The 13,803-nt window shown below is 34.8% G+C and overlaps 1 protein-coding gene across 7 annotated transcripts in view; it reads right to left on the bottom strand.

The window, feature by feature from the left end:
* Positions 1-13,803, bottom strand: part of PUS7L (pseudouridine synthase 7 like) — a 104,055-nt gene that overhangs the window by 66,801 nt on the left and 23,451 nt on the right. For 4 of the 7 annotated variants that reach the window (XM_047739735.1, XM_047739734.1, XM_047739737.1 and 1 more), the window contains 2 exons: positions 11,773-11,826; positions 9,293-10,219 (listed from right to left, as the gene is read on the bottom strand). In XM_047739735.1, the coding sequence (XP_047595691.1) occupies positions 9,893-10,219; positions 11,773-11,826 (381 nt within the window). In that variant the 3' untranslated portion in view covers positions 9,293-9,892. Of the gene's footprint in view, positions 1-9,292; positions 10,220-11,772; positions 11,827-13,803 lie in introns of those variants that run through there. The other 3 variants (XR_007129235.1, XR_007129236.1, XR_007129237.1) reach the window with 2 other exon arrangements.

The raw sequence follows: 13,803 nt of genomic DNA, 5'->3' as shown, positions 1-13,803 counted from the left end.
AGAGAAACCAAGATATCTTTCATGATTTATAACTTGAAGATTCTCCCTTCTGCTTTCTGTAAATACAACACATCATTGTTTGCAATGCTTTGTTTAGCCCCAAACCAGGTTCAGCAGGGTTTTTCCACCACTTTGCTTACTCAATTTCTCAGACCCTTCCAAACAAGAGATATAAACTTTTTCTTCAGGGCAGGCCCTTTATCTTCAGAAAAAGATTTTTTTCTTTAATGTGTGTGCTTTTGAGATTTGCTATTATTGGACCCATTTGCTATTTTTTTTTCCACTTCTTGCCATGCAACTTTTGTCCAGGTATCAGCTGCCCTTGGTAGCTCTTATATGTACTTTGTTTATTATATTGTTTGCAGATTTTTTTTTTAAATGTTAACTTCCCTATTGCTTTTATATTATTTCCAGGACAAGGAGGAAAAAGACCACTTGTACAACCTATTCATATTATAAGTGACCCAAAGGTATTTTGGCAAATACCCAAGTTTAGCTCCTATCTTATAAAGACTTACTGTTTTGTCTACTCTTTTGGATGACATTAAACCCAATTGTAAAAGCAGTAACCAATGACTTAAAATGCTAAGCTCTTTAATTTGTCTAATTAAATACATGTAGAATATTTCCCAATAGCTCCTATAAAGAGAAATCTTATTCAACTGTAATTACTAGAGCAATTTAGCTAATGATAAAAATACTTTGGTTTCTCATCTGGAAAGTGTACTTGATAAAACAAGCATTCTAACACTCCAGAAACAGAGAAAATTGTAGGACAGCCCCTAGCTATTCTTAGAGCATCAGGACATGAAGAAGAATACCTAGTAGAGTTGGATGACCTGGGAGGGGGTTATAAGTATAAAGATATATTTCACTGTGAAATTAGAGTACACACTGAAGTTGAAGGCTGGCTCCTAGTGAGTTCTCTTTTACAAACACTAGGCAACCATGAGGACAAAGGTCATAGAAGTATTTTATGAAACCAATGACTTATGACTTTTCGTGGCTATGGAACTGATCAAGTCAGTTGTCAAATGCAGAATGAGAGCACAGGGGCATGAACCAGAAGGAGAGAAAAGTAAAGGTAAAGGAGAAAGAAATAAATAAGAGTGTTTGTATTTAAGATATTAATGTTTTTTAATATTTTTTTTATTTTTCTAATGCATCCTTAAAATGCAGGATGATTAAAGATAATGAGGAATATTCTCTTCATCCTCTTCCCTAACTCCACCTGGCTCTATATAATGTAGTGTTCCCCAAACTTTTCCCCTCATATCTAGGAAATATCTATATCACACTAAAGAGACTGAAGAGAATTTAGGAGTATGAATTACTGAAAAAAAGTTACCTTTCTTTTTATAAATATGATCAGAAAATTAAATTAATACAACCACTAGAGAAAATACTATTAAGTTAATATGAAGTTTCAAAATGAAGTATTTTCAAAATTTTAATGAGAAATTTGAGCTTGTTTCTCTGACCATAGTGTTTCAGTAATGGATTCTGTGTGTGAAATGGCTATACACACTTCCTAGTCAAAATTTATGATTAAAAAAGTAGTGCTTGTGACAGTGTCTAAAAAATAGTATATTTTGATTTTTTTTTACAATCACTCAAAGTTTACAATACTTGACATTATGTTTGAAGAATTTAACAGCTCTTTTCTTTAAAAAATCAATATTAAATCTTTTTCATGATAATTCTTGTATTTTTGTCAAAATTTTCTTGTCAGGTATATCAAACTAATCATGAAGGTCTAATTTGTAGGACACATACTAGAACAATCACCCTGCACTTAGTTTGGATGTTACAGCTGTTTTTATTATTTTAGTGACTATTATAGATACTATACCACAAAATTCTAATTTATACAAGACTAAAGTTAATCAATATATTTACCCTTTTTTTTTTTTACAGATAACACAACAACCTTATCATTAACTCCTTTTAGTTCCCTCCCAGGATCTGTGTTTTACTATTCTTTTGTAACCCAGAAGGTATTAGAGACATTATCAATTTATAAAGTCAGGATATGTTTATATTTAAACCACATATTCACCTCTTTTCTTGTTCATCACTCATTCCTCCATTTTAGGCTTTTGATTTTGGATCCTTTACCCTCTCGGAAGTGTTTTTTGTTCTTCTTCCTTTTTTTTTTTTCTTTTTCTTTTTTTTTTTTTTTTTTTGGTTTGGAATTCCTTCCAACCCACCGAGCCACCCAGGTGCCCCATGGAATTCCTTCTAGTGAGTCAGTACTCAGTTGCAAACTTTCTCAGTTGTTTCAACATATTCCATCATTGCTGTGGAGAGTCAGCTGTCACTCTATTCACTCCTTGAGAATAATCTTTCCCTGGCTGCTTTTAAGAGTTTTCTTTTTATTATTGATGCTCTGCATATTCACTCTGATGTATCTCAATGTGGCTTTCTCTTCACTTATACTGCTTGGGATTCATCGGACTGCTTAAGTCCATATTTTAGTGTCTTACTAGTTTCAAAATTCTCAGCCATTACCTATTCAAATGTTGCCTCTACCTTATTCTTTCTCCTTTCCTTCAGATGCCAGTGAAATGTATTTTAAAGTTTCTGTCTTCCATATCTCTGTATTTTTTTAAATCTCATTTTTGCTCCATTCTGGGTTTCTTTTGAACTACTTTGGTTCACCAGTTTGCTTTTCAATTTTGTGTAATGTTATTAGACTACAATGGGTTTTAAGTTTTGATTATTAAAATTTTCACTTTTAGAAAGTCTGTTGGTTCTTTTACAAATATGCTTAATTGTTTTAGCTTCTAGTTCCTCACACATTTCTAAGCTCGTCTCTTAACTTCTTTAAAAAAAATAAATATGAGACCCATGTCTAAAATTCTGAAGTCCTACATGTCTTTTGTTTCTGTGGGCTCTCATTCATGATGCCTTGCTTTCTTCTGTAATGTGATGTTCACTCTTTGAACATTTACTCAAAACCTAGGATAAAGTGACTTCAAAAGTACACTTGTTTTGGCTTCTATGACATGACTGGAGTCACTCATTTTATTTCAAACCAAGTTCATGGCTTAAGGGTTTCTGGATTCTGTAAGAAAAAAGATCTGGTTTCCAGCTCTGGCTCCATGTTTTACCTTTCTCGAGTTTCTTACTCGTACTCAATCTCCATGTCCTCAAAACAAAAATAATAACAATACTTATTCTATAGGTATGTACTAACAAGTTGCAAAATGCTCAGCAAATAGTGCTCAATTATTGACAGCTATTATCATTATGTCATTTAAAGTGAGTCTTCCCCCAATTTGCCTTACTGTCATAAAGAATTAGAAATGTAGGGGCGCCTATGTGGTTCAGTCATTAAGCGTCTGCCTTCGGCTCAGGTCATGATCCCAATATCTGGGACTGAGCCCCTCATCGGGTTCCCTGCTCGGCGGGAACCCTGCTTTTCCCTCTCCCACTTCCCCTGCTTATGTTCCCTCTCTTGCTGTGTCTGTCTGTGTCAAATAAATAAATAAAATCTTAAAAAAAAAAAAGAATTAGAAATGTACAGGTCAATTCAGAGATAGGCAGGAATTAAATATCCACTAGTTAAGCAGATAACTGAGACATCTTACATTAGGAATCAACAGAGCAAAGTAGTTATCATCATGGGCTTTAAAATGAAGGGCTAGGTTAAACTCTCTTTGCAACTTGGAGTTAAGCTACTTAACCTCTTTAAGCCCTAGAAAATTCATTTGTAAAATGAGAATTGTTATACTGCTTGAGAGCTTGTTCTGAGTGATGAAATTCTAAAATGAATTTAGTATTTAAATAAAAAGTAGACATTTTTAGGTAGTAATGACCAAAATGAAACTATTTAAATTATTTTGGCAATTCTGTAAAAGTGGAAAAGCAATCTAATGAAACCCAAGTCTCCTAAACTTTCTGTGAGGGTAACTATTTTAGAACTTTCCCGAGATTATATATATTATAATACATATACTTAACAAATAATTGTACTAAGATATGTTTGTGGTATTCATTCAGCATTTTTAACCTATTACATGTTACATACCTATGGGTCCCTGAGGTATAAAGATTAATGCTTTGAATAGTTAGTTATAGATGAACCAGATAATTAGTCAAATAAGTATAATGCAATGTGACTAATGGGATAGTACAGACTTAGACAAGTATTATAAGAACACAGACTTCACAGACAAGATATTTAACCTAAGCAGAAAAGACATTCTGCCAACAGGAATGGGAGGTTGAGATGTATAACATAGGAAAACTTCCTGTATTTGGGAAAGAGCAAACAGAGCTAAAACAAAAGGTATGTTTTATGGAGTAAATAGAAGATGATACTTCAAAGATAATCTGAAGTCATACTGTGCAGATATATATCTGCTCTGTTTAGGGATATAGACTTATTTTCCATAGATCCTGGGAAGCCACGGAAAGGCTAACTGGCCAAAGCACAATGATAGGATCAGATTTCTACTTTTATAAGGTTAAATGACATTAGTACACAGGATGGACTCATTAGAATGAAGAATAGAGGCAGTTGGTTAGAAAATTATGACAATAATCAAAACTAGAGAGAATATGTACATAAAAAAAAACCATCATCAAATACTTCACTATGAAATTAAAATTTTCTCTCTCAATGCCTTGGGAGAATGCTCTTTGAATTTGGATTTGGAATAACTGCTTCTCAAATTTTCTAAAATCATTTCTAAATAGGAAAAGTGCTTTGTTATTATTTACATACCATAAAAATTTATTAGATTTACCTTAAGATTAATTTATTTAAAAAATGAACCTAAATTACTTTCCTTTTGAAAATCAGATGCAAAAAAATCTATTGTACTATAACCTAAAACACTTAAAATGGTTTTGTGTGTGTGTGTGTGTGTGTGTGTGTGTTTTTTAAATAGAAATAGTCTTCATCTTCTCTTTTTAGAAAAGAACACTACTAGTCCTTTATGACTAGGGGTGGGGGTGGAAACAATAGTCAGCTAAGATTAAAACCCTATTGTAGTGAAAAGTTCAGAATCCTGACCTAACTAGTCTAAGAGAATGCCAGTAGGGCTCATCAGGAAAGGGTGACTTGGAATAAAAGCATAAAGAATTGAATCCCTAACCCTCTCCACTCCCCACCCCCATCCTGCTGCTCGAACACCCTCAGTTAAGGAGTGACCAGTTCTTTGATCTCTTCCCTTTAAAAACAACTAAATAGCTCTTGTTTTGACTCCATAATTAAATTTCTTCCTTGTAACCGGGATTTCATTTCTATATTGGTAACTTAGTTGGGTATTTATTTAAAAAAATTGATAATAAAAGAGACAATTTAATATATCTTATATTTTATAATATTTTCCAAAATACCTCAATTTTAAAAATGTCATGGATGTCCTGGCTTCTTACCAGGAGTACAAGTTCTCTTTAGTAAGACAGGGTCTATGTACACAGGCAGAGTAAATTAGCTCCCGTCTCACAGCAGCTGAGAAAATGAATTGCCTAAGAAGATTAGAGTCATTTTCTTTACTTAAAGATATTCCTGACAACCCACACTGAAATTACACAAGATTAACTCCATTAACACCATTTCCCATTCTTTAAAGCAGTAGCTTTCCAGAAAGCAGCATTTAGACTGAATAGTTCAAAGCATATTTTAAGAGCAGATCTCAAAATGCTTAGAAATGCTAATATAAGTATCACTGAAGGTTTCAGGATGAGCTGCTGAGAGGTCACGTAACATATTACTGGTCCTACAGCGAGCCATACGCGAAATGGAAAGACCTTGCTTGTTCTTCTCCTTGCCATTTAGCCTGCATATCTCTTTTGCAGATAACGAACATCGGCTCAGGTCATGATCCCAGGGTCCTGGGATCGAGCCCCACATCGGGCTCTCTGCTCTGTGGGGAGCCTGCTTCCTCCTCTCTCTCTGCCTGCCTCTTTGCCTGCTTGTGATCTCTGTCAAATAAATAAATAAAATCTTTAAAAAAAAATAGGTAAAACAGAAGGGCTCATGAAAAACAGACTAAGACAATATCATAAGACCTCAAGTTAACCCTAAGATAGAACCTTTCCGAATCTGAAAGCAAAACCCACAGCAAAGGCACTAAAACTTTAAAGTATTTGTATTAACTGCCATTAGTGCCATTAAACACATAATACATAAATTTCCTTCTGACAATACACTGGCATGAGCCACCAGAAGATCCATTCTGAAAATAATGCCATCCTAATCCACCAATTCCCTTACCTTACCCTCCTTGAGCCTTAATTAAGTATTCTTCAGGGCATCATTTTTTTTTTTAATTTACTTATTCTTCAAGATTTTTATTTATTTATTTGAGAAAGGGACAGGGAGAGTAAGAGAGAGCATGAGCTGGGGAGGAAGAGGAGAGGAAGAGGCAGACTCCCCAATGAGCAGGGAGCCCTATGCAGGACTTGATTCCATGACTCTGGGATCATGACCCAAGCCAAAGGCAGACACTTAATCAACTGAGCGACCCCGGAGCCCCTTCTTCAAGGTTTTTAATTGCAAAATTAATACACAAATATATTCTTACTTAAAAATCCAAACACTTCAGAGGTAAATTGAGAAAAAAAATGAGAAGTCCCATTTTCCTCACTTCCCTATCTTCCTCCAACCTCTTTTTTTATCCTTACATTAATGCAAGGAAACTTCACTGTTAACCTGGGGCTTCATTTTTTTTTTTTTTTTTCGGTCTCCTAAAGGTAGTTCCCAGGTGGAAAATATTGAAAACACTGACCTAGATAGTTCTTAAAGATCTTAATTTGAATGAATTGCTCAATTTCCAGATTTAAGAAAGTTATTTCCATTTACAAAAATAAATAAATCTAAAAGTGTGCTGAATTATAATTATGCTAAGACAGAGTCAGATCAGATCTCAAGGGGAAGTCGTTAACCATTCCAATGTAAAACTTTCATCATATAGCACAGTAGCTGACATTGAGAATTTAGGCGCTGGACACTATTATTAGTGTTTTATGAGGTTTTCTAAAAAAGGAGCAACTCTCCCACTGTTCTTTTTCAATATTAATATTGTGCCAGGTACCACCTAAAACAACCTCCTATGACCCGCAATAACTTTGTATATCAATATGATACAAGTCCCAAAGCATTCTGGAAAATATTCCAAATGATCTGGGAATTTCCTGATGGATCTCCTCTACTTTTATTTTGGTCTCAGAATCTCAAATGGAACCTTGTTTCTCTCAAGACATGCTCCAATATGCCTATTAATCAGTGGCAAGTAATACTGAGTCAGTGAAAATGAAAGTCATTAACAAAAACTTGTTTTCAGAAAGCAAATATTAGGTAGATGAAAACAGTACTGATCTACAAAGCATAATCAAGTTTAGCCACATACTATCTTGTTTGACCTTGGATAGGTCAGTAAACCACTCAGATATTTTCCCATCTGCAAAATCAGGGAAAATATTACCTACCTAAAGCTTGGGTACATGGATTAAAATGAGAGAAGTGACAAAGTGCGGGTACCACAAACAATAAATGTTACTCAAATTGAAACTTGCGTTTTGCCTAAGTCAAAAACATCAGTGTTTTTAGCTTAATAAAAAGACCTCAATTTGTTTTACCTTAGTAATCCCGAGGCACTAATGCTTAGTTTCAAAAGCAACCTTGAAAACTAAAACTAATCCAAAGATTATCCTTCTGAAGGCCTGAAATGCCCAGGAAAACTGCAAAGAGCTAGGTGACTGGTCATCATATGGTCCAAAGTATATTCAAGGTCTAATGCTGAATAAAAATTAGCATGTCAAATATTATAGGCATATAAAATAATTTTCCACATCAACATTTTATACATTTTATACATTTTATGGTGACTTGAAATAAGTTTAGTGAGTCCTTATGTATGGCCCAGTATTAAATAGAGAAGATATCTAAAATTATAGTGCCACCTACAGGCAAAGAAAATAATATCAATGATAGCACATTTTAATGCTTCCATATTTTCTAATTGCTACTCAATATTTAAGAGACATGTAGAATTGAATAATTTACATAATTCACTTTCTGATTACATTTGCAGGATATAATTTCATATATGAAATGGCACATTTTTTTCTAAATTTTTTTTACTATGTAATATAGCATTTTATTTTCAATAAATATTAAGACGATAAAGGTAATTTTAAAATCCAATGATACTACAAAGTCCAATTTTTGTGTTCTGAGATTTACTTATTATTAAAATATATAATGACAAAAAAGAAACTTATTTTCATGTTTTTTTCTCTTCCTTTCCAAACTTGCATTTGTGGATACTTATTTAACAATAACTAAGCTGCTTTACATCCATGAACTTGGTAAATCCTCCCAATAATCCTATGAGGTAGGTACATTGCCATTTTCATTTCACAGATGTTGAAACCAAAGCACACAAAGCTTAACTTGTCTCAAGGCCCCATGCCATGTGGCAGAGCCAAGGTTCAAACTTGGGGAGTTTTTCCACAGTAACTATGCTTTTTTTTTTTTTTTTAATTTTATTTTTTATAAGACAGTAACTATGCTTTTAATCACTATGCCAAAGCGCCTCTCTTTGTAAAAACTGCGGTCAGTGTGTGTACTGCATTTGTAATATCTATGTTTATTTTTGAGCGGCAACACTTTCTCACATACCTAAACTTTTATCATCATTTTTAATAAGTACATATTTTGCTATCAAGTCAATACATCTCATTTTACTTACTTTAGTTGTCTAATGCTGGACTTTCAAACTATTTATGATTTCTTTCATTTTATATAAAAATGTTGCAATGAGCAATTTTGCATTACATAGGACTCTTCCTTCTTTTGAATTTTATTTCCTTATGCTACTATACCCAAAACAGTTTCATTGACTTGAGTATATAAAAGTGCAACTGACACATAATACTCTCTACTGCTTTTTAAATTTCATCATCATGTTATACCACCAGCATTGAAAGAATGATTGGCTCTTCCTGATCAATATACACCATCCCTCCCAAATTTAACTGATATAAAGTGGTTAAGGATGATTTATGATGTTGGACAAATAATTCAGTCTTCAAATGGGCAAAATGTTTTCTCCCTCTAGCAACATATAAGGGTGGAGACAATCCTATTACTTGTTGCTTAGGAGGTTGGTGTTATCTTGATTCTTTAAGTAAGCCTCAAAAAGAATCAATAACATACCCAAAGTCACTAGAAAGTGTCAGAGCTGGAGTCTGAGCCCAGGTGTGTCTGACTCTAAAATCTATGTTTTAGGTAATAGGTAAAAATATCACAGAAAGTCAAGAGGGTCAACATATACTGAGATAAAGAAATTGTATGAAAAATTTTATTTCAATCTTCACTGAAGATAAGTTATCTCATAAAGGGGTAAGCTACCCTGGGGTAGCTATCATAAACATAGGGATTATATTTCCCTAATGTGTTATTCTGATCAATAATTTCAAAAACAGAAAAGAATGATGATAATAATTAACAAAATGCTTCATTTCTCTTTCTCTCCAACCATATTACAATCTAGTTTCATCTACATTCTAAGCAAGGAGCTAGGGGATATAAACATTACTTCAAACATGTTTTTTTCCTCCATGTTATCTTGCCATATTATTTGTTTTGAATAGTCAAGAAAGATTATAAATTTTATAGCAACAGAATAAACATCACTGATATATTAGATAATAGAAAGAACATGGGCTTTAGGGTCTTAAATCCAGATCCTGCTACTTACTAGCTATAAGTCCTCTAGAACATCAGCACCAAACTCCTACTTCCAGCAGGATGTTTTGTAATCACAGGAGATAAAAATTATAAGGCTCCTAGCACATGGAAGGTGCACAGGAAATTTTAGCTTCCTTCCTTTTAAAGAGTGGCATATATATGGTTATATCAAGGGTAGTGGTTCTAAAAGTCATGCTTCATTATCTCCCTCAGACAGACTGTTGCATAACATGAAGCATCAAGATCAAAAGAGATCAAAAGAGATAAACTTGCTTCATCAATGTGAGAACCTTCAGTTTTGACATCAGTATCATGTTCTTCCATTAGTTGGTATGAGACATTACGGGGATGTTTCAGTATCTGTCTATAGCATCCTGGAACATTGAGTTTCAGAGTTGGTACTTTAAACCTACATGTCTGTAGTCCATCTCTGCTAAGTACTTCCTGGTACCACTGCCCAACTTTGTTCCTTGGGTACTGAATATTATATCCAAGCACTGGAAGAACCACCTGTGCAGAAGAAGGACAAAATTACATGAAACAGCCTTCAGAAAAATATATGATCATTGTATCACTAAGATTCGGTATATAAGAAAATCACTGGGGTGCCTGGGTGGCTCAGTTGGTTAAGTGTCTGTCTTCGGTGCAGGTCATGATCTCAGGATCCTGGAGTCCCATGTAAGGTTCCCTGCCCAGCAGGGAGCCTGCTTCTCCCTCTCCCTCTGCCACTCCCCCTGCTTGTGCTCCCTCTCTCTCCCTCTCTTTCAAATAAATAAATAAAACCTTAGAAAGAAAGAGAGAAAGAAAGAAAGAAAAGAAGGAAGAAAGGAAGGAAAGGAGGGGGAGGGAGGGAAGGAGGGAAAGAACGAAAGAGAGAGAAAGAAACAGAGAGAAAGGGAGTCAGTCACTGATACATGATCATTATGTCTCAGGATATAAACATTACAATCAGCCTGAAACATGCTATTGAATGCTACACTACTTTGATTATTTTAAACGCTGCCAGGCAAAGAAAAGAGCTAACTAAAATCAAGAAGGACTCACAACAACCAAGGTAACCAGCTCGAGTCAGATATTATTAGACAAACTATTATTAATGTAGAAGAGAGGAAACAAGAGGTTTGGGTACATTTAATTAGCCGACAAAGATTTAATCTCAATGTAGTCATATAATCCTACAAGCATATTGTTTCTATAACAAATAACCCCTACTGCTCAGTGACATAAATGGTATTTTGGTTGATAACTTTACATTCTTCTTACTTATTTAGTAACATGAGAGTGAACCAGTAGCACCAAATAGTGTTTTGCTCAGGTCCTTATGAAAAGACACTACAGATTATAGGGCTTTCCTCCTTTGCTGATGATTTTAAACAATACCAAAAGTAGACAGAAAAGGGAACAAGGTAAAAAATTCAAATACATACAACATGAGTGGATTTCAAACTCATTATGCTAATTGAGAGAAGCCAGACATAAAAGACCACAAACTATACGATTCCATTTATTTGACATTCTTTCAAGGGCAAAATGATCGGTGCAGAAAATGAATGAACCGCTCAGGAGGGGGGGCTGGAGCTGGGGGTGGGGGTTGACTAAAAAGGGGCACAGGGAAATTTTAGGGAGAGATGAAAATGTTATTTATCTCAATTTCTCTGGTAGTCACAAGACTGTATGTTTATCAAAACTCTTAGAACTATAAACTGAGAAGAGTGATTTTTACTGTATATAAATTCTACCTGAATTATGAAGTAGTTAAAAGAAAACGGTGGGGGCAGAGAACCGATCAACATTTTGTCTTTTGGATACAGTATCTACATGTAGATCTAAGCGATACCAATTTTTTTTTAAAGATTTTATTTATTTATTTGACAGAGAAAGATCACAAGTAGGCAGAGAGGCAGGCAGAGAGTGAGAGGGAAGCAGGGTCCCTGCCGAGCAGAGAGCCCGATGCGGGGCTCGATCTCAGGACCCTGAGATCATGACCTGAGCCGAAAGCAGAGGCTTTATCCCACTGAGCCACCCAGGCGCCCTAAGCGATACCAATTTTTAAACAAATTTACCTGATGTATTGCATACGTGTCAGCTGATTCCTCTTCCTCAGTTACTAGATGAACCTATATTTTAAAAACATGACAAAAATATGGATGATTCATTGCCTCAATTTTCTGTTATGTATAACTATGCTGAATAAACATATACCCAGACAAGATTATTTTCACAATTTGTTTCTAGACTACATAAAAATTAGAATGATACTTGCTGTTTTGACCACTGAGAACTGAAACTGGAGCACAAAGAGAATTGTGGTGGCGTGACACCCCAAGGCGACATTTCCACCTCATCACCAGCAGCCTTTCCTAACTTACAAAGCTGTTGAGCTGAATCAAAAATCTGCCTCTGGGAAACCGCCCCCATCTCTGTCGCCAACAAGTGCCATAATGCTTTCTGAGAAGTGGTGATTCTCAAAATCTGAAAATACTGGAAAACATGGTCAAGTACAGAAGACCATGTTTTGTGGTTAGAGAGCTCCCTCCAGGTCGATATCAACTGATTTTTTTAATTAGCAAACATGCTTTGGGTATATGGCTATTCTCCAACTAGGAATTCATCTAACTTTTTAACTGTCTGACACATTTCTCTATCTTGTTCACAGAGAAATTAAAAGAAAATCTACCAAATTACTTGAAGTAAAGGTGTAACTGTTATCTAGTAAACCTATCAAGAATCAGATTAGTTTCCTACAATTTTTAACTGTAGATGCACAACATTACATGCCCCATACACCATTTATTAGAAACTGTACTGTCTTTCCATTGTCATGTTTTAACATGTTGGGCCTGTTAAGTCCTGCCTTTTCTATCCACAGTGCTTAATAATAAAGTATAAATGATTGGTCCTAAACTACATAAAGACTTTTTTTTTTCTAATAGAAGGAAACTTAGCAAGATATGAAGGAGAAAAAGTTCTCCTTTCTCCTACAGCTCCAAAAGAAAACAGATACAGTTCTGATTACAAAACTGTCCTTGCAAATGTTACTTTGAACAAAGAAGTCTTATAAGACATGTATTCCAAAAAAAAAAAAGACATGTATTTCAGAGCTTATTACCATGTCTTGTCAGAGACTTCTCAAACTCTGAATTAGGAATGGCTAACTTACTAAATAATGTGTAGCCCAGGTAATATTTAAATGAACATGATTTCTGGAATGTATGAAAAAAACATGATTTTTCACAATTTATCCAAAGGGAATCACTGACATCTCTTCCATTCACGAGGTAAAATAAGACCTATAATTCTGCTAGATTTCTTTTTATAGTTTCAGATTTTATCTCAGTTAAATGACCATTCTTAGTGATTTATGCTCCCCAAGATCACTTTCTTATCCAAATACTCATAAGCCACCCACTAAATGAAACAGTGAAGCAAACATCAGTCACTCTGGCTTACTCAGTCATTACTCTCTTTTCCAATAGGAGCACCCTCATTTTCAGGGAGCTTCCCTCCTGATTCTCCAACATGATTTGGGTGATATGGTTCCAGGGAGGATCCTTTGGAACACAGGCTTAGCCGATCACATAACCTAGTCCACAGGAAGCGGTCTTTCCTAGCCAGAGAGACTTAATTCCATGGCCTTTATTCCGTTGGGAAGAAAAGTCCTCTTGAATAAAAGTTGTAAGAAATAAGCTCAGAGATGCTCATAACCATCTTGCCAGCGAAAGAACAAGCCAGACCAAGAATGGCTCTAACAGAGGAAAACATAGTTGGTAGATGAAGAAATAGAGACAGATTATTTAGGAGATTGGATATAGCTGTGTCTGAATTAGTCAGAGTCTCCGTTTTGAGAGTCAATGAATTCCTGTCCACTTTTCTTTACGTTGGTTGGAGGAAGATCTCCATTACTTAAAACCAAAACAAAAACCAACCAATCAAACAAATAAACAAAAACCTTAATTCATACATCCAGACTTCTACCATTAATTCAGATAAAGCTCCCTTTACATAGAGTTCAGAGTCTATGTTTCTTCATTTTTGAAAAATTGGGCCATGTTCTTTCTCTAGATGCTAACACCTTTTCTGTACTCCATGATTTC

Source organism: Lutra lutra, chromosome 8 (genome assembly GCF_902655055.1).
Source record: "Lutra lutra chromosome 8, mLutLut1.2, whole genome shotgun sequence".
Classification (NCBI taxonomy): domain Eukaryota; kingdom Metazoa; phylum Chordata; class Mammalia; order Carnivora; family Mustelidae; genus Lutra; species Lutra lutra.
Note: the sequence above shows the minus strand (reverse complement) of the source record. Positions and strands in the feature narration are given on the sequence as shown.